At 38.6% G+C, this 22,234-nt stretch overlaps 1 protein-coding gene across 1 annotated transcript; it reads left to right on the top strand.

The window, feature by feature from the left end:
* Positions 1 to 451: 451 nt before the first annotated feature.
* MAP10 (microtubule associated protein 10) lies at positions 452 to 4,099 on the top strand. The gene has a single exon (XM_033197337.1). It carries the CDS (start codon positions 1,084 to 1,086, stop codon positions 3,868 to 3,870), a length of 2,787 nt encoding a protein of 928 aa, XP_033053228.1. The 5' UTR covers positions 452 to 1,083; the 3' UTR covers positions 3,871 to 4,099.
* Positions 4,100 to 22,234: the final 18,135 nt, after the last annotated feature.

Raw genomic sequence — 22,234 nt, 5'->3', positions numbered from 1 at the left:
TATCTGGATAGCGCAGTAAGTTCTCTGTGTCTCTGGAGGTGTGTGTATATTTATGTATACACATTTGTTTTATTGATGGGATCATTAACATTACTGTCATGCATCATGACGGCTTAGCTGGAAATGTTGTCAAATAAAAAACAGGGCCAGACAGTAGCTGAAGTGGCAAAAACACTGTATTCAGGAACTACTGCAATAAGAGAAAAGAGATCTCAATACAGAGCTGGGCTCAATTCCAAATACAGCATGGACAAGTGGGGATTTAAAGCCAAAGGGGCGTCGGGTCAAGTGGATGGAAACTTACTAATAGGAAACATCAGGGGTGGGAGGGTTCTGATTAAACAGACCTAATAGGTTATTTGCTGAAGACAGGCCAGGGTGGTCAGATACTAATGGTAGAAAATGAAGAATCTGATCAGGTATCGACGGTAATCAGGTATGAAGGGTTGGGGTTTCTCTCTCAACAGCTATAGCAAGACTTGCTACAACTCGGTGATTCAGGCTCCACAGGATTGGAAGCCAAGGTCAAAGCCTGATCGGAAAGAAGACTTAGATGAGCCTGACCAAAGTTCAGCCAAGGAGAGTTTTTGCCAGTGTATTCACACTCCGTGTGTGTGTGGTGTGGGTGTCTCTGTACTATTCTAATTTACAAGGCAGGGGCTCCCCGGCCATGAGAGCAGTATCACCATCTTTTGGGTAGAACAGCAGACACAGAGAAGGCCCACTGTGGACAGTTAACTACGTGGCTCTTTTTTAGCATGGGAAAGGAAGGAGAGTCCTGATTTTCTTTCAATATTCCTCAGGTATATTGATCTGACCCCCAAATTACATAAGATCTGCAGTGATAAAACCATTACCCAAAAAACTCACTGTCTTTTATCACTTATATCCTCAGCATTATCATCAGCAACTGTCTTAATAGAAGTCTGGAGGCAAAAAAAGGCTCACACCACGCATGCATACAAAGGGGCCAAATACACTGAGCAGCAAAACTCCCAAAGCAGATACCGCCGGGGACCTGCAGGAGCGCTTCCGCAAATCTCGCGAGATAGCAGGGAGCGATGCCTTTTGCTCCAGTTTCTCATGAGAGCCCGGGGCTTCAGCTTCCGGTCTGCGGAGCCCGTGGCGGCGTTTCCTGGGGCAACAGCAATGGCGGGCTCACCGGCCGAGCGGCTCTTCTCACTGGAGCTGCTGGTGGACTGGGTGCGTTTGGAAGCTCGGCTGATACCGCCCCCCGCTGCCGCAGTGGAGCAGGAGGAGGAAGAGGAGGAAAAGGAGCAGGGGGAGGCGTCGTCGCCGCGCGGTTTGTGCCCCGCGGTGGCCTTCCGCCTGCTGGACTTCCCCACGCTGTTGGTTTACCCTCCTGACGGCCCCGGCGCTCCCGCCCCCGAACCGTGGCCCGGCGTGATCCGCTTCGGTCGCGGCAAGTCCTGCCTCTTCCGCCTGCAGCCTGCTACCCTGCACCGCCGGCTCCTGCGGACCCCGCTTGCCACCTTGCTGCTGCAGCTGCCCCCCGGGCTCCCGACGCCCACCCCACAGCTCCTGGGGGCCTGCGACATTTCGCTGGCCACCGCGGCCCACAGGGTTGTGGGGCCGGCCGCCTCCGGATGCTCCCACCGTCACCGGGGACGTTTTCCCCTGCATAATCAAGTAGGCGAGCAGACTGGGGATATTGCACTGGCCTACCGCCTGACTGACCTGGGAAGCCGCCTGCTGGGCCAACTTGAGCGGCCCCTCACCGTCACCCCCACAGGAGGCGGAGCGGAGGTCAGTCCCGAAACCCAGCAGGAAAGACAGCAGCTACAGCAGCCAGCCTCACAGCCAAGCCCCAGAGAGGCTGATAGGCCGCCGGGGGAGTTAGAAATCCCAGAGGCACAGAAGGATTTGAAGGAAATAGTTCTCCAAAGTAAGGCTGAATCTGATAATGTGGGTTCTGTGGAGAATGGCAAAACCAGTTCTGTTGTTACATGTTCAAGTGCTGTCAGTGGGAGAAATGTTAGCTCCCTAAATGGGGAAGTCACAGAATTGGACATGGAGACCAATATATTTTGCCCTCCTCCTTTGTATTACACTAACTTGACCCAAGAAAAACCGCCCCTTGCACAGGCTAAAATCACCATTGAGCCTCAAATGAATGTACTTGAGGAATTGGATGGTGCTTCTCCTGAAAAAAAGCGTGTAAATCCCCCAACACACAGGAGTTGTGTAAAACATCCAAGTTCTGCAACACATGAGCATCCTCCAGTGCTTGTAAATCCTCCACATATTCAGGATATAGGAGCAACTAATCAAACATGTCAAACTGAACAAAATAGAATTAATACAATAAGGCAGTTGCCTTTGTTAAATGCTTTGTTAGTTGAGTTGTCCTTGTTATATGACCAACCTGTGACAAGTCCTGCTCATATACATCCTCACCTAGCCTGGTTATACAGGACTGAGGATAAGAAGTCACCCGAATCTTCTGCCAAATCCACATACCAGTCTGAATCCAAGAAGGATAAACGTTCTATGGGGGGATGTGAAAAGTCAGTGAGTCTTCAGTATAAAAAGAGCCAAATTGAAAACTGTAAGAAAGATCAATATTCTGAAAAGAGCAGTGGTACCTTCCAAAAAAGAGTTCCAAAAGGGAGGCTACTTTATGGCTTAACAAATACACTAAGACTACGTTTAAAGCTGACAAATCCTGATATGTTGGTGGTACATGAAAAAAGAGAACTATATAGAAAATCACAGTCACAAATGTTGGGTACAAAATTCAGAATTCCATCATCCAAAGTTAAACTATTAAGCTCTGCAGAACAAAGTCAGGAGCCACAACTGCCTAAAGATAAGTATTTAGATTCAGATGCATCTTTTACTGAAAATAGTGATACCTCAAGACAAATCAGTGGAGTTTTTGATGATCCCAGAACAAGTAAAGAAACTAAACTGAAATATGCAACTGGGAAAAAGACAGTTGATTGTAGTAAAAATAGAATCAATAATGTTTCATTGGAAGAAGTTGTGAGTCCTGCAAATTCCATTATTCCAGAAAGGCTTACCCCTACAAATATTTTGGGAGGAAATGTGGAAATGAAAATCCAAAGTCCGTGTGTTTTCCTACAGGATGCTGTTGTTGACAGAATTGTAGATAAAGAAATAGATACTAGACAAGTCAAAACCACAGATAATGACATTCTTGTGGCTGATATAAGTGACAATAAACCAGGTAAAAATAGTTGCTATGAAAACATCTCAGAACTAAAGTATTCAGATGACTTGTCTAGCCCTTGCTATTCTGAAGATTTCTGTACCACTGAGGACACCAGCAGAAGTAAAGCTCATGATAGCAGTTCAAGGACAGAAAATCCAAAACATAGTCAATATACAAGGAAGTCTAGTGAAACAAGAGTGTCCAAAAAGAAAGATAGTAGTGACAAGTGTTCTATCCTTAGCCCACCTTTTTCAGCTGGGTCACCTGTCCACTCGTATAGAAAATGTCATATTTCAAAGACTCAGGATAAAAGTTTGGAGGAAGCATCTAGCATCTCGGCTAGTGATTTATCTTCATCACATTGGACTGAAGAAAAAGAAAACCGGATAGATCAAAACAGTATGCACAATTCTAAAATTACAAATAGAGGTCAAGACATCTCTGTTAAAACCAGTAGTTGTTGGAAATCTTTAGAAAAAAGCGAGTCACCAGGAACATCCCAAGTGAGTTCTTACCTGCCTTCAAATGTGTCCGAACTAGAACTTAATGTCCTGGATAGCAGTACATTAGATCACTTTGAAGAAGACGATGATGTTGGTTCACTAAATATTTCCAAGCAATGCAAAGATATTTGTGAATTAGTAATAAATAAACTTCCAGGATACACAGTGTAAAAATACATGCTTTTAAAAAACTTTCAACAACCTATGTATACTGTTAGTGAAAAAAATTTTAAAGCTGTTTTAGTTCATGAATTATGTGAATAATTTTTTAAAGAAATATGAATGTTACTCCTTTGATGTTTAAATAGTATTCTACCATCAAATCTGATAATATTGATTATTAAATAATATAAACATTTCTTTTTAAAGTGTTTAATCATAAGAATAAAAGTATATCTTTCTAAATTGTCTCTCTTAAAGTGTCTACAGTATTGATCATTCTAAAGCTGACTTCATGCACACCACTGAAAAAAGAAGGCTAGTGAGTAAGGACAGCCTCAAATTTTAATTGGAACAAATTATTTAACAAATATAGATGACTTACTGTGTTAGATGCAGAAAGATGCAGAATCTCTCTATGATAGAGCCCTTGCTGTTTTAAGAGCTTACAGTTGTATGTAGATAAGAAGTCTTCTTGACATACACATATCCCATGTCCCCAATAGGTGAAGTTGCTTTTATATGCTGTCATAGTGCTCTGCACCTTTTCTTTGAAAACCACAATTTGTGTGATTACTTAAAGTTTATCTTCCACTGGCCTTCAGTTGTGTGATGGGATCATATTTGCTTTACGCATCAGTATATTTTTGTATCTAGCACAATTCCTGGCATGTGGCTGCAGTGCAATAAAAACATTTGTTGAAAAAAATGAAGCCCAGGCATTTAAAATACCTAATGGGAGGGTTTAGAATTAAGCAGCAAAAATAAGCAGATTCCCTAAAAATAAACCTGCAGAAAATCCTTATCGGAGATATGTTTGACTGTAATATTTTTATTTTGCTTGATATAAATGGCCTTCAGGTGTTCTCTGAAATATTTGGAAAGGAGAACTTAAAAAGGTGTCTTTCTATACAGTTTCTGATATAGGAGTTCAGTTTCTTGTCATTTCAGTTTGTTCAATGGTTATTTTTAGTGTATGAAAATTTGTTTTTATGAAATCCAGTGATAATTTATAATTTATTCCATTGGTTTTATATTTAGACTTTATTCTGTGTTCAAATATTTATATATATTTTCCTTTAGCTGTGTTATACTTTAATTTTTAGACTTTTAAATATATCTAACATTTTTGAATGTATGAAGTGAGGTTCTAATTTCCTTTCTTTACAGGTAATTATATAGGTATTCTGAATGATCATAATACTAGAATATAGATAGATGGTAAAAAGAAGAGGATGTTACATTTTGGGGAGCAATATGAATGAAAGAATGATGATGGGAATGAGCCTGCTATATTTATGGGACAATTTAAAATATTATCTTGAATAGAATGATAGATTCATGCTACAGAGTGGTAGAAAGGACACTTGTTGAGCAAGGAAAGTGCCAGATTACAGATAGCCTCAAATGCTAAGCATAATAAGAGTTCTAAAAAATAGGAACAACAGATGATTTTAGGTTATAAATGAGCAGTAGTAAGTAGTCATGACATTTTGAATATTTTAAATTATTGAAAATAATAGGCAGAGAAATTATATCTAAAATTTTTGAAATATGAAAGGTTTCTATGGCTAGTGGCTATGATCTTAATTTTTCTAAAATACAAAGCATATAGTATAACATTTCACAAAATCAAAATATCTTAATACCAGGTATTGTAACTAGATGTTTAATGATATCAACTGTGTAAATTGTTTAATAGCAATTTGTCATTACTATGGAAGAAACTAAAAATATAAGCAATATCAGAATCATCAGAGAAGTAATTCCTTATAAACCAATATTTTATTTGGTAGAGAGTAAGTCATTGTCTGTGGTAAGAATACATAAAATGATTAATTTAGCATGTCTAAGGTACAACAAGACCAAAGAAGTAATGCATTTTTTTTTTTTTTTTTTTTGAGACGGAGTCTCGCTCTGTCGCCCAGGTTGGAGTGCAGTGACTGGATCTCAGCTCACTGCAAGCTCCACCTCCCAGGTTTACGCCATTCTCCTCCCTCAGCCTCCCCAGTAGCTGGGACTACAGGCACCCGCCACCTCGCCCGGCTAGTTTTTTGTATTATTTTAGTAGAGACGGGGTTTCACCGTGTTAGCCAGGATGGTCTTGATCTCCTGACCTTGTGATCCGCCCGTCTCGGCCTCCCAAAGTGCTGGGATTACAGGCTTGAGCCACCGCGCCCGGCCTCCGTAATGCATTTTAAATTACAAAACTGAGCAGCTGAATCTGCTTCTCTTTGAGTTAATCCATGAATACTTATTTCTAGAATTGGGATAATTGTTTCTTCTAGTCTAATTCTAGTCAAAAAATATCTGTTTTCATGTATTTAGTGCTTCCTATTGCATTCTACAAATTCTAGTCCATGTTTTAATTCTACAATCTGTAAGCTTATTTTAAGAGAATGTTGTAATATATACTATTCATGGAGACTTATTTATCTCCTTAATTGCTTAAAATTATTGAAACATGAAATAGTATTTCAAGTCACAAGTAAGGGAGACTGTCATTTCATTGTAAAATCAAGCTATTGCAAACCTTCCAAAAGGTCTTCTGAATAGCATGGATATCTAAACTGCTATGGACAAAGCTGGGTAGGAGAGGGTCTAAAATGCAAAGTGAGCCACAGAAAAGATGTTAAGACCTACCTCTATGTAATATTGAATGTTTATAGCTTAGGAACCAACCGCCAATAATAAGCCCTCTGAACTGTTCCCATAAACATTTGCAGAGGGCTGTGCAGATGCATAGAATATACGCTGGGTTTTTTCCCTTCAGTCATATGCATGCTATTGATGACATTTTCAGATACAAAGAACAATGATATTAAACTTCTGTCATGCAATTATTATGGCTTTGTGCTGAGAGCCACCCCTTTACATGTCAATTAATTTAGATTTTTCTTCATGTACAAGCAGTGAATTTAGTATGGAATTATAGTTAGGAACCAGACTTTTATTGGTAGCAAAATATAGGTCAAGACTGTTAATTTAAAAACCCAGCTTTTAAATTACCACACTGTGTTGTTGGCAAGGCAAATAAATTTCATAGCAAAGCAACATATAAATAATATTTAAATTTGCTGCATCAAACTGTCCTTAGGCTTAGAGAAGTCATTCTTCAGGCTGTTTATGTTTTAATTTGGATTTAAATATTTAGGGAGTTGTACAGAATGACAGTATATAGGCCAAAACTTGCTGAGTCATTCTTTTCTTATTTTTAACTTAAAACAATACAAGGAAAACTTTACTTGGTCAAGGACTAAGGCTTTCTTAAGTGATTTTCTCTGGAGACCTAAGTGACATGCCAGGAAGTAACAGACTTCAGGAGGATCTTCATTAGCTTGGAGTGCCAAGCCATAGTGTTAGAAGTATTTCCTTATTTTTAAAAACTCTTCTCAGATCTCTGTTATACTGAACTATACTCATTCTAGAAAAAAAATTAGAAAACTTAGATAAGAGGTTTTGCTTCAAAATTGTGTACTAAGGAAAGGTTATAGTGTTTTCCTTCCAAAATTCCACTGAAATGACCGATGTAAAAATATGAATGCACCCAGAGTAGCCCTGGAAGACAAAAATGCTGGTGGTGGACAACACACCCAGTTTGAGGAACTTCTGGAAGACACAAAGCAGTTGGGATTATGTTGATGAAAAAATTCGTTACAAATCCACTCTTCAGCACAGCCCCATGAGAGTGCTTCTGGAGAAATGAGAAGATGGTATCTTCCAACAGAGCCCCAGATTAAGTTCAAGCTGGTCAGCAGGGCTTGGGCATAGAAACAGGTTAAGGGACAACAGAGGGAAAAGCAGAACCCTGAGGACAGGGAAGAAGCTGGGGTGGGCTCAAGATTATCTACTAGAATAAGTGTTGGGACCAAAGAGAAAAACTATTTTTCACCTTTGACACCAAAACATATATTCAAACTGTCTCAATGTTATTGGAGGGACTACTAACCCTCATGCAAATTAAAGTGTTATAAGCCTGGTCATTGGAGGCAGACAAATGGCGTTTGCATCCTTGATTATTTTACTCCTTGGAGACTTTCTTCATTATAGAATTGGTTTCAGGATTGAGTCAAATAACATATATAGCATATATAACAGTGTGAGTGAGTGTTAGATGATGTATTTAGTGATATTACAGAGAATGCACCGTGGTGTCTGTATTCCAGCCTAGGGGGATGTATTTTCAATTAAAACTTCAGTCAAGAAATCAACTCTTCCTTCCGGAAGGTTTAAACAACTTTCCTATAACATAGCAAGGCAAAAGAAATCCATGGTGATAAAAGAGGCAGCACAGATTTCTGGCCAGGGAAGAAGACTTTAAGTCACAGAGCAGAGCCACAAAACCAAGCAGAAGAAGTATCTCAAAATATAAAGCAAAGTGGGGCATCTAGCTTTGTGCAGAGTACTCAGGAGAGGGGACTACAAAATGTCCTTTATACAGAAAGAAAGGAAACTCTGATCCAGGTCCCCAGTAAAGACAAATGTTCTAAAAGAGTAAGAAAGTGGTGTATCAGTGCTGGGAAGCATAAGTTTCCCTGCAAACCTAGGTAAGTAGCCCCTCCTATGGGAGGTTGTTTTAAAACCTCCTAAACAATTTGTTTTCCTGTTTATATATTCCATGTTTTCTCATAGTAGGTACACAATAAATGTTTATTCTTTCCTTTGAATACCTTGAGGACTGGGGTGGAGATGGGGTGAGTGGGGAAGGAGCTGTCATAATGCATCATAATAAAATATGTACAAACTTACAGAACAAGTTGGGAAGGGATGAGACTTAGCTTTCAGGCCAGATACTGTAAGTAGTGAAGCGCTTGGTAGCAGAAATCCATGAAAATATTTGGGTTTTAAATCGAAAGGAAGTTTGTGCTTTCCAGGAACGGGGCAGCACAGGAAATTAAATGAGCTCCTGAGCAATAGTGAGACAAGGTAACAACTGAAGGTCATATTCAGAAAGAACATGGAAGAGAAGAGGTCCATCAGTCAGTAAGTCAGTTGGTTACTGCAGGATTAGAAACCTATACTTGTAGCTTGACTATTTAGATACTGTATGTTGTGTCCCTTTCTATGTGCTTCTTGGTTTTAATATTGTTCTTTTTGAAGGATCTTCTAGTTGATCCATACGAGCAATAGGAAATGACTTTGGCTGTGGCTCATAATTGAGCAGAAATCCTAAAGGGGGTGCAGCATACCCCTGGAGTCTGCATTATCAAAAGACTGAGAAAAAACACATAGGGGCTTTTAGAAAAATCCCTTCTTTCTACCCAAAGATTTTTCCTTCAGCTTTTCTTCACCAAAGACCTTGGAGCACTTCACATTTTGTTTTATTAAAGGAAGCTATTCAATCACAGAGAGTCTCACACCCATCAGCTGCCTTGAGTACTATATCTCATTACTTAACGATTTCAGCGTCAACCTTGTGGAGGGAATTGGGACTGAATTCTGGCCTCAGAATGACATAACAAATAGTGGATTGCTTTAGATACAGAGGAGTCTATTGTCAAAAGAGTTGGCCTGAAAATTGTTTCTTGCATATCCAACCTTTTTAAGACTATTTCCGAGTACTTTGGGATAGTGTTTATTAACCTGAGGTAAAAGATCTTTGTAATCTCCTGAGAAAGTCCAGCATGGGTGACAAAAGTGAGACTCCATCTCCAAAAAAAAAAAAAGAAGTCCTGAGTATGAACATGCATGCTTCTTGTTAGCAAAGTACTCTATATCCTTGATATGCTCTGTAATAGCCAGAAGCCAAATATGTCGGAGGGCAGAATTTACATTTTCAGGGGAAACTTCCTTCCATTCTAGTGCTTCTTTTCTGCAGTGATTTCTTGGTGCCCTCTTCCTACCTCACTGATCACAGTGTGAGTTCCGACTGTCCACCTCTAAAAACCAGTGTGAGAAGGCAGGATCTTACTAAAATTATAGCTTCATTTTTCATTGGCAAATAGGATTGCTAATAAAAAAGTAATTTGTTGATGTGTTGTTTTCATTAATTTTAACACTAATGTCTTCTTATACTTAATAGCACTTTACAACTTTTGAAGGACTTCCACTATCTCACTTCATCTTTACCAGAACCCTGTGAGCTAAGTATTAATATAGATGAGGAAACAGGCTGTTTTCCATATTCATTGCCTTTCTCACTTTCATAGAGAAACTGAAAGACTTTCAACATAAATCTCAGAAAAATAATGTTTCTTCAATCCTTATAATACCATTTCCAGAATCAGAGTCTATCAATAGATTACATTCCCTTTTATTTTATTTTATTTTGTTGTGTTATGATAAGAACATTTAACACGAGATCTATGCTTCTAGCAGATTTTTAAGCATACAATTCATTCTTGTTGACTATAGGCACAGCAGCTCTCTAGAGCTTATTAACCTTGCTTGACTGACACTTTATGCCCAATGATTAATAATTTCCCACATCCCCCTCACCTCTGCCCCTGACAACCACCATTCCATCCTTTGATTTTACACATCTGACTATTTTAGATATCTTGAGCAGAGCACCCACCTAAGCAATGCCTGGACTCCTGACCCACGAACGATATCAGAAAACATGGCTATTGTTTTAAGCTGCTAATTTGTTATGCAGCAATGGAAAAATAATGCAAGTGGCCAATAAAAAACACCATGGCAAATCAAGATGGGGAGACTTTGAAATAAAGGAAAAAGCTTTATATTTTAGGTACTTTAAAAAAGATCCCTTTTTGTTCCTTTTTTGAGCAATAAGGCCTACATTTTCATTTTTGATGGAGTGCCACAAATTGTATAGCTGGCCCTGGTTGTTACTCCAAGCTGGTAGAGGCAAATCCAATTGCTTACAGGTTTTCCATTGTGTTATCCAAGTACATATAGTATTTGGCACTATCTTTGTGGGCATAGTTGATGTGTATCATACTGGAGCATACTCTGTTGGGGGCTACACATTTTCTCTTTAGAATCTAGAACATTATCTTTAAAATTTTAATTTTACAGTCTGAACTAAAATGCCTACATTTCACACTACTGACAAAGTTGGCTTCTAACACTTGTATACAGGATTACTCATAGTAACTCTTGGGAGGTAGAGCTAATGTGATTCTGCATACAGTATTTTCAGTACATAACATGAAATTATTGAACAATACATAACCATTTATTAACTGTCTCTATTCTTGTCAGTTACGGTGATTTCCAAGGATTTTTATAAAGATTGGCTTTCTTCATAATGTTTCTTTAGCACTAGTTGCAGACCTCTATAGTAGTGCTACGCCCTTCAAATGGGTTGTTTTGAGATGTTCTTGGGATATGTAAGTATAACCAGTATGGCCCCCTGCACTAGGGTGGGGTATAAATATAACAATCCCCCTTTTACAGTGGATTATTCTAACTCCATATATTTATGTTAGCAGGAAATCCAGCACCAAGTTTTTATGAACCCCATCATCCTAAATGGTCCAAGATCCTGAGAAGCTTACTTGGCCTTATTTGCTTGGTTGCTCTTGCTTACAAATGCCAGGCCATGTGATCTGCCCACCAACTAGGCTTGGTTTTCAACTGCTGTGGCTTCTATTGCTGTGACACAGTGTTGCAGCTAAAGACCAGTTGCCTCCCTGGTTCTGTTTGCCACACAGATCTCCAAGGTACAAGTGATTATGGTTTTTACTGACAAGCTAACATTAATGGGGTGGCTGGGTCTGGAGTTGTCTTAGAGGCCTTCCTCATGATGCTCTATATATTCTGTGTGGAACAAGGATCACTAGTACAGGTTCTTACTTTTCTCGTTTTCTTTGGGTTTTTAAGGTCCTTTCCTACAAGAGAACTTTGACTGACATTATCCTAAAACCTCAGAGTTCCTAATAATTCTAATCATCTAAAGAGAAAGGGTCATGGGCTTTATGTTATTCCTCACTGAAGCCTACTTAACTCCATGCAAATTTACTTTCCCTCTCTCCATTTCCACCAAATCACAAAAAGAATCTGAGATTTGTAGGCCAATAGATGTTGTCTTAGTTCATTTATGCTGCTATAACAGTGTACCACAGACTGGGAATTTAGATGAACTGAAGTTTATTGGCTCACAGTTCTGGAGGCTAAGAAGTACAAGATTGAGGGGCTGGCACTTGGAGAGGGACTTCTGCTGCATCATAACATGGCCAAAGGTGAGTGACTGAGAGTCTAAAGGGGGACAAACTCATCTTTTTATAAGGAACCCATTCCCATGATAATGACATGACTTTATTCATGAGGACAGAGACCTCACGGCCTAACCACCTCTTAAACATCCCTCTTCCTAGTACCATTCCAATGGCAATAAATTTCAACGTGCGTTTGGAAGGCGACAAATGTTCAACCCTTAACATATGTTATACTACTTCTATTTACATAACCAAGAGTGACCTTTAGAGTGTTATGGAAAGAGTCCAAGAACCTTTTTTTGCAGTTTTCTGTGTCCTCTTATGGAAATGCAGTTGGCAGTGCTAACTTAAATAAATAAAATTTGGTTTACCTGCGCCAACTACCTGTACAGATGTGTATGTTGAGAATGTCTTATTTAGTTTTTTTCTCCCTAATCACTAGCAAGGAGGCTAGCACAGTGCCTTCACAAAACATATTGTCTCGGTTCATTTGTGCTGGTATAATAAAATACCACAGACTGGGTAATTTATTTTAAAAACAGAAATTTATTTCTCACAGTTCTGAAGGCTGGGAGTCTAATATCCTGGCACCAGCAGGTTCAGTGTCTGGTGAGGACTCAATCTCCAATTCCAAGATGGTACCATGTTTCTGTATCCTCTGGAGGGGATGAATACTGTGTCCTTACATGGAAGAAGGGGCTGAAGAGCAAGAGAGATGAACCCCCTTCTCAGGCCCTTTCATAAGGGCACCTAATTCCATTTATGACATGACTCAATCACCTCCTAAAGGCCATACCTCTTCACATATTGCATTGGAGATTAAGTTTCAACATGAATTTTGGAGAGGATGAAAACATTCAAACCATAGCATATATGCTTCATGAATGTAGGTGGAATTGAATAGAAACAATAATTAATACTAGCATAAATTTTCATCTTACAAATTATGGTGTTTCATACTTTGTCTACCTCACTGCTTAGCTAGGAACTACTCTGCTATCTAGAAATTTGGAGGTTGGACGCTTGGAATAATGATCCATGAAAGTAGCTTGCTTAGTCCCCTGCTATCCCAAGGAGTAAACCAAGACAAAACTATTTTGATAACTCCTCAAACCAATCCACTTGGCTGATACTATTTGGGTCCACCTGGGTTAAGAATGGAGATGAACACAGACCAGGGTGATGTCATTGCCCGTTCTTGATGCTGCCCCATTGTCTGAATTTACTCTTGGGATAAGTTATGCAAACTGACTTCCCCCAGAAGGATGCACTTTTGTAGCGGATGTTTTTCTGGCTGACAATGATTCCAACATATGGGACCTCCTAAGAGACACCAGAAGATTGAAACACTCTGATCTCCATGCTTCAACTGCATTCCTTCAAATAGCTTGGTTATAAAACCTACAACAAATAAAACTTCCTTTAACACTATCAGAGTGTTAGGAGGAGCTAGACTGTGGTGTATATTTAGACCACTTTGTACCTGAATTTAAATTTTAACATTCTCTTTGTAGGCAACCAGTTTCACTGTGTGCATTATACAGAATGAGAATGCAAATGAATGTGGTCCCAGTAGCTTGCTTTTACTATGTCGTATTTCAAACATTCAGAAGAATAAATAACACATCGAACTCCTATGCACACATCACACAGATTAACTCAGTGATGACATTGTGCTGTGTTTTCAGTCTTTCTCTTTCTCCCTCCTTCCCTCCCTCCCTTATTTTCTCATAAATAAACAGATACAACTGAAAGTCTTTTGTTTTCCCTCCCCATTGCTTTGGCTCCCCTTCCAAGGGGTGACTTGCTCTGGGCTTGCTGTGTTTCCTTCGCATTTCCACTGGGGGATGCATAGGTTGTTTCCAGATTTCCCTTATTGAAAACAGTGCTGCAATTCATATTTTTATCTCTCTGTTCACATGCGCTTGAATTTCCTTAGGGTTTTAGACGTAGAGCCAGAATACTAGGCCCTAAGTTATGCGTATCTTCAACATTGCCAAATCACTCTCCAAAGCAGTTGAACCATTTGCCATACCACTAGCAACGTGTGAGAGTTCTTTCTTCACCTCCTAGCCCGAAACTGGCAAAGGATAGATATTTTAATTTTTACTGCTATATATTCAACTACCCTAGCTTTACTTTATCAAGTCAGTCTTGATATTCAGATAAAAGCCTATCCTCTATTTTACTTCCTTTTTTATGCTAAGTCAGCAGTTCTCAAACTTTTTGTCTTAGGAACCCCTTACACTTTTAGAAATTACTGAAAATTCCAAAGAGTTTTTTAAATGTGGATTATATCCATCAATATTTGCTCTAGTAGAAATTAAAAGTTATTTAATGCTTATTTATGAATTCATTTAAAAGTAATATTAGTAAACCCATTGCATGTTAATATAACATTTAAAAAATAAAAGTAATAAATTTTCCAAAGCAAACATTTAGAAGAAGACATTCTTCTAAATAATGTAGTAATGTAAACATTACTTTACAGTTTTGCCATTTTAAAAAATGTCGGGCTTAATAGAAGATAGCTAGATTATCATATCTGTCTAATTGAAGATAGCCTCCTACCTGCTTCTTCATTCAGTCTTGCATGATATCACATATTGTGTAGCCTCTGGAAAACTCCACAGTACACTAATGAGAGAATGAGAGTGAATACGGCAAATAGCGTTTCAGCATTATTATGAAAATGGTTTTGACCTCATGGACCCCATCCTGACCCTTCCCAAAAGGTTCTTGGGAACCCTTAAGAATTTCTAATCACACTTTGAAAAGTGCTTTTCTAGACTCTTTTTAGCCCTTTTTCTTCCATGTGAATTATAGGATCACTTTATGAAGATCAAGGAAATAGATTTCTTAATCGATTGGAGTGATTTGTCCTTTAAGGGTTGGTAAAACTTGCCTATAAATATGTCTGGGCCTTGTGTTTCTTTGCGGTAGAACTTGTTGCTCACATTGTTTGGGGACCTGATTTTATTAATCTATGCTTAAAAATATCATTTGGACTGCTGTTGTTTCCTAAAGTTTTAAAATTTAGTGTACTTTATATACTTTTATAAAACATGTGAAGTTGTTTAAAGCTTTTTTTTTTTTTGAGAAGGAATCTCTCTCTGTCGCCCATGCTGGAGTGCAGTGGCGCGATCTTGGCTCACTGCAACCTCTGCCTCCCGCGTTCAAGTGATTCTCCTGCCTCAGCCTCCCAAGTGGCTGGGATTACAGGCTTGTGCCACCACGCCTGGCTAACTTTTTGAATCTTTAATAGAGACAGGGTTTCACCATGTTGGCCAGGGTGGTCTCGAACTCCTAACCTTGTGATCGACCCACCTTGGCCTCCCAAAGTGCTGAGATTACAGGAGTGAGTCACTGTGCCTGGCCTAAAGATTTTTAAAAATATAATTTTGAAAAGTAAAAAAGGAGTCAAAGATTGTCTATTACTTTCACTGACTCCAATGAACACATTTCTATATTTATTTTACTGACCTCTCAGTTGCATTCGACATACTTACCTACTTACTATATCTTCTGCTACTTTCCATTCTTGCATTTCTTGACATCCCACTATTCTAATTTTTCCCCTACCTTTCTAGACTCTCACTCTACATCCAAATACTGGATTCTAACCCTTACTCCTTCTCTTTTAAATCTCTCTCTAAATTGTCTCAGTTTTCACATCTCTCCTATTGCTTTAAAAACAACCTAGATGTTGATAACTTCCCTATTTTAATTTTCAACACAAATCTCTTTTCCGAGTTGCAGACTCATATTTCTACATGAAATATCAATTTATATTCCACAGGTGTCTCAAACGTAATGAATACAAAATGTGACTTTTGATTCCCACTCCCCAAAACAGTTCCTTTACTAGTTGTCAGTACTGAGTATTCTCCATTTACACCCTCTATTCTCTCTGAACTTTTCTCCACCCTGCTTTGAGCCCAGGATGCTGCTACCTGTATAGCCTGCATCAGTGGTCAACTTTGGATTTTGGCTTCTATTTCGGATTTGTTGGTGGTGGGGTAGGGCAGGAGATTGGAGGGCAGGAGGAAAGAAAAGTTGGGGTATTGAGTTCCCTGGTTCCCTTCCTGCCAGCCTTGAGTTGGTAGTGGCTGCATTTCTACATAAAAGTCACAGTTTTCACGTGACTTTTTTTTTTTTTTTTTTTTTTTTTTTAAGCTGTGGCTACAACTACAACTCTGTTTCAGGAACTGACTACTCCACTTGCCCTTCCAGACCTAGGAACGATAATGGCTTCTTGCTTTGCTAGTTCTGGAGTCCTTTGCCATCCCTTGTTTGTTTCTCTTAACTCTGTCCACTCCTTTGTAAACAGCACCTGCCATTAAACTTTCATCAGTGTTCTTGTCTGAGTGTACCATCTGTTTCCTGCCAAGATTCTGACTGATGCATCTTCCCAGTTTCGGAAAACCACCACCTCTCTGACAACTTAAGCCAGAAAACTGGCACCTTCGTCCCTTCTATTCACCTTCCACATCCAATCCATTAACCCATCCTGGTGGCACTGCTTCCTACACACACCTTGAAATAAGCCATGGCTAAGTGTTATAGGAGCGTCTTTACTGTCCTTTCCATTTTCAGCTTTGCCTCATTCAAACTATTCACTGCATGGCAGACGGAGTTATCTTTAAAAATATCTATCAGGCCGTAATTCTTCACTGCTTAAAACACATTAATGGCGTTCTTTTAGATTTTCAGCAAAATCCAAATTCTTGATCATGGGCCTACAAGCCCCCATATGGTTGGATCTCTACTTGCCGCTCCAAATGCACCTCATACCTCATTGCAACTTGCCATCTGATGTTCCAGGCATGCCGTTCCCCCATGTTGTTCCTTAAACATGGAGAAGTTATTTACACCCCAGGACCTTTGCTCGAGCTGTTCCCCTTGCAGGGAACTCTAAATCTCCTACACGGAGCACTTATTACTCTGCTTTTCACATGCTCTTCTCATCCTTTAGGTTTCTATTTAAATGTCACTTCTTCGGAGAGGCATTATGAAAATCCTATCAAATTAAGTTTCTCAATCGCACCTTGCCCACACTACATTATTTTCTATCATTGCATTTGTTAATTCTTTTATAGTTTATTACAACATATAATATCAATAATATGTTATAATATATAATCACGTATCAATAGCTTTTTCTATTTTTTTTTTTGCTTTTTTATTTTGTGTCTTCTTCCCTAGACTATAAACTCTTTGATGATAGAGACTTATGACTGTTTTATCCACCACTGTATATGCAGCTTTTAGTACAGCTTCTATTATGCTGGCATATACTGATGTTTTGCATTCAATAAATATTTGTTTAATGTATATATGCAGCTTTTAGTACAGCTTCTATTATGCTGGCATATACTGATGTTTTGCATTCAATAAATATTTGTTTAATGCATAGATACTTAATCATTTAAGTAAGAAAAAAGTAGTGTTTTTTAGAAAAGGTTCACAAAAAAATGGCAATGGAAACTGAAGAGAGAATTTTCTTTACAACAAAGACAACAAAGACTTATCACTCTCCCTGTATATGTTTTTCCTCTTTTCCCTTGAGAAAATGATCAGCATTTAGATGTTCTTAGCCTGTTAAGGATCCAGAAAAACCACTTAGCTGCAGAGAAAATTTCAATTACACAATGGAGATTAAAGTTTCAGTACTTGGGAATAATTACAAAGATGTTTTCCATTATATATGTTCAAGAAAGTAAAAAAGAAAGGTATTAAAACTCAATGGAAAAGCATTTCAAATGATAATCAACTTATTATCTTTATTGCAATCACAGGAAAATTATTTCAAAACCTCACATCTTGAGTCTAAGACCCAAAGACCAATCACTTAATGACATGGTTAAAACTGAAGAATTCAAAAAAGCCTGGATTGAGCAGGAACATTTTAAAGCATCATACTATTACCAAAGCCATTAAATGAAGGGATAACATTTGGCTAATCATTGAAACACACAGTGATGTTTTCTCCTCTGAGATGCATTTGTTATTTGTACAACTAACTTACCACTTAGAATTCTGAGTCTTTAATTGCAATTATTTTTCATGTATCTGTAGTTTATTCCCTGCTTCTGTGTGAAAATTTAGAATTCCGAGTCTTTAATTGCAATTATTTCTTGTGTATCTGTAGTTTATTCCTTGCTTCTATGTGATAATTTTGTGGCTAGGAATGCATTTTAAATGTCTTTTTATTCTCTAAATAATCTTCTAGAGGACCTCGGTGAACATCTATTAATTTTACCACCTAGAATCCATTCACTTTTCTTTAGCTATAACAGTTTACTGTAATTGTCCTCTGAGAAAGCTCCTCAGTCACTTCTCTTGAGCATTGTGATTTGATGAGCTGAATCCCACCTCTAGTTTAAAACAGCAAGCATATTTACTCTTCCAGGAAGAGTAATTGGATGGCACATGATTTCACATCAGGAAATGTTTTAAAACTGTTCTGGGAGGAACACTGTCTTTTTCCCACTGGGTCTGAATGATGAAGTGTGTTGGAACCCATCTTGGAAGCAATCACAAGAGAGATTCTTCCCGAGGAGGAGCCAACACCAAGAAAGAAAAACATAGAAACAGTCCTGGTCACATTGAGTCCTACGTCACACATCTGAAAAGAGTTAATTCTTGGACTCTTAAATTGCATTAGCGAGTAAACTCATTTTTTAAAAAAAGACCATTTTAGATTTGTAGGTCTCTCACTTGCAACCAGAATAATTCCTGTACGCAGTAGGCACTTGATTAATGCTGTTGATTAATTTGTGCAAGTTTCCTCTTTATTTTAAGACCTCTTACAAAAATCTTGAAAGGCCCTCTTGATTTGATTAAATGGAAAAACAAATCTGTGTCATGATGAATGTTCTTTAATTTTTCTGGATCAAACATCTCTGTTTGGAACACCAAAGTTTACTGATTAATATACTGCTATTTCCAGGCCATTCCTGGTGTATGGGAAACTTTCCCTCTTATATTTACAAAAACAAATAAGGAATCTTTCATCTTTGTTTTTTTTTTTTTGAGACAGTCTCACACTTTTGCCCAGGCTGGAGAGCAGTAGCACAATCTTGGCTGACTGCAACCTCTGTCTCCCAGGTTCAAGCGATTCTCATGCCTCAGCTGCTCGAGTAGCTGGGACTACAAGCATCCACCACCACACCCAGCTAATTTTTTATATTTTAGTAGAGATGTGGTTTCACCATGTTGGCCAGGCTGGTTTTGAACTGCTGAGCTCAGGCAATCCATCTGCCTGGGCCTCCCAAAGCACTAGGATTATAGGCGTGAACCACCACATCCGGCCCCAATTTTATACTCATTTAAAATTAGAATGCATTTATTTATTCTGAAGAAACCATTTCCTTGTTTTTGTCAGCAACAAAGAAATGCATTCTTCAGAATAAAGACCTGTAATTAAACAGGTCAATTTAGTTTAATGTTGTACCTAATAAAGGAGTTTAAAACCATTTAAAAAGTAGACTTAATTTTCCAGAATTTATGCATGACAAATACTTTTGTTTAAAATTAAATGATTTAGTCCAGTATGGTGGCTCACGCCTGTAATCCCAGCTGTTTGGGAGGGAGAAGCGCTTGAACTCAGGTGGCAGAGGTTGCAGCGAGCTGTGATGCACTCCAGCCTGGGCAACAGAGTGAGACCCTGTCTCAACAAATCAACTAATCAATCAATAAAATTAAATTATTTAGATGTGTAAACAGAAAATGAAAATCACTTGTAATCTCATTCCTAGAAATAATAGCTGATATTTCAAAGCATATTGTTCTAAACACTTTCTATTCATAGTGTTTTTGTTACATGTTAAAAATAGAAATATTCTATTATTCTAATAATTATTTAATAGCAGTGACAATAATGTGGCAGTCTGTCCATATCAACATAAATAAATACCATTTTTAATGACTGCTCAGTACTCCATTGTATGGATATAACATAATATTTTTAAAGAACACATCGCTTGTTGAAGAACATTCACATTGATTCTCTAACATTAGTATTATAAATGAGGTTAATTAATCATCACATATTTATGTGATTTTTTTAGAATACAATCCAAGAAGAGTAATAGCTGGCACATTTGAAAATTTAATACATATTGCCAAATTGTCCTCTAAAAAAGTTGCACCTTCCAGCTTTCCATATAATTACAAACTCTGTGAATTAACATCCTTGTTTATTTTCATCCTTCTCATAGACAATAAATGGTCTGCTTCGCTGGTTTAGTTTTAATTTCTTTGACAATTAATGAGTGAATCTTTTTTACGGGTGAACTATCAGTTTTTATGGCTGTGTGGAAAAACACCCAAAAACTTAAGGCAACCATTCATTATTCCAGGGGTCAGCCAAGTGGTTCTGACTTGGCCTGTGTTGCCTGAGCTCACTAGTGAGTCTTCGGCTTGCTGCAGGCAGGCCAGATGCTTTTGCTTCCAGAACTGGCTGTGAGCAAGCTGGGGCACCTTGGTTTTCTTCCACATGGCTCCCAGCATCATCAGGAAAAGTCCAAGCTGGTTTAATGGTAGTGGCATGGTTCCAGGAGAATGAACAGAATGTGCAAAGCCTCTTGATACTAGACTTGGAACTGGCACAATATCCCATATGCCTCATTCTACTTGTCAAAGTAAGTCACAGGCTAGTTGAGATACAACAGGTGGGGAAAAACACACGCATACAAAAAAACAAAAAACTATACCTCTGTTGCCAGGAGCTACAAACTCACACTGCAAAAGGGCACAGACACAGGGAGAAAATAATTTGAGCTGTATTTTCAAACTGTTTACCACCACATGTTGATCAGTAAGTAGACCAAAAGTCTCATTAAGCATCTTTTAAAAAAAAAAAATTATTTTCACAGGTTATTGGCGAACAGGTGGTGCTTGGTTACACGAATAAGTTCTATGGTGGTGATTTGTGAGATTTTGGCACACCTATCACCCAAGCAATATATACTGCACCCAATTTGTGGTCTTTCATCCCTCACTTCCTTTCAACCCTTTCCCCCTGAGTCCCCAAAGTCAACTGTGTCTTTCTTATATCTTTGCATCCTCATAGCTTAGCCCCCAAACATGACTGAGAACATACGATGTTTGTTTTTCCATTCTTGAGTTACTTCACTTAGAATAATAGCCTCCAAACTCATCCAGGTCGCTGTGAATGCCATTGATTCATTCCTTTTTATGGCTGAGTAGTATTCCATCGTGTGTGTGTGTGTGTGTGTGTGTGTGTGTGTATCTCACAGTTTCTTTATCCACTCGTTGATTGATGGGATGGGCATTTGGGTTGGTTCCATGTTTTTGCAATTGCAAATTGTGCTGCTATAAACATGCATGCACAAGTATCTTTTTCATATAGTGACTTATGTTCCTCTTGGTAGATACCCAGCAGTGAGATTGCTGGATCAAATGGTAGATGTACTTTTAGTTCTTTAAGGAATCTCCACACTGTTTTCCATGGCGATTGTACTAGTTTACAATCCCACCAACAGTGTAGAATTGTTCCCTGTTCACTGCATCCATGCTAACATCTATTATTTATTTATTTTGTTGTTGTTGTTTTGCTTTGTTTTTGAGACAGAGGCTTGCTCTGCCACCCAGGCTGGAGTGCAGTGGTATAATCTCGGCTCACTGCAACCTCCGCCTCCCGGGTTCAAGTGATTCTCCTTCCTCAGCCTCCTGAGTAGCTGGAATTATAGGCATGCACCACCACGCCTGGCTAATTTTTGTATTTTTTAGTAGAGACAGGACAGGGTTTCACCACATTGCTCAGGCTGGTCTCAAATTCCTGACCTCAGGTGATCCACCAACCTCGGCTTCCCAAAGTGCTGGGATTACAGGTGTGGGCCACCATGCCAGGCCTATTTTTTGATTTTTATTTTTTTGTTATGGCCATTCTTGCAGGAGTAAGGTGGTATCACATTGTGGTTTTGATTCGCATTTCCCTGATCATTAATGATGTCGAACATTTTTTCATATGTTTGTGGGCCATTTGTAGATCCTCTTTTGAGAATTATCTATTCATGTCCTTAGCCCACTTTTTGATGGGACTGTTTGTTTTTTTCTTGCTGATTTGTTTGAGCTCATTGTAGATTCTGGATATTAGTCCTTTGCCAGGTGTATGGATTGTGAAGATTTCTCCCACTCTGTGGATTGTCTGTTTACTCTGCTGATTGTTCCTTTTGCTGTGCAAATGCTTTTTGGTTAATTAAGTCCAAACTATCTTTGTTTTTATT

This window comes from Trachypithecus francoisi, unplaced genomic scaffold (assembly GCF_009764315.1).
Source record: "Trachypithecus francoisi isolate TF-2019V2 unplaced genomic scaffold, Tfra_2.0 Lachesis_group5, whole genome shotgun sequence".
NCBI lineage: Eukaryota > Metazoa > Chordata > Mammalia > Primates > Cercopithecidae > Trachypithecus > Trachypithecus francoisi.
Note: the sequence above shows the minus strand (reverse complement) of the source record. Positions and strands in the feature narration are given on the sequence as shown.

Bases quoted from the DNA above. Each gene is read 5' to 3' on its own strand.
- MAP10 (XM_033197337.1), top strand. From the start codon at position 1,084: ATGAGAGCCCGGGGCTTCAGCTTCCGGTCTGCGGAGCCCGTGGCGGCG.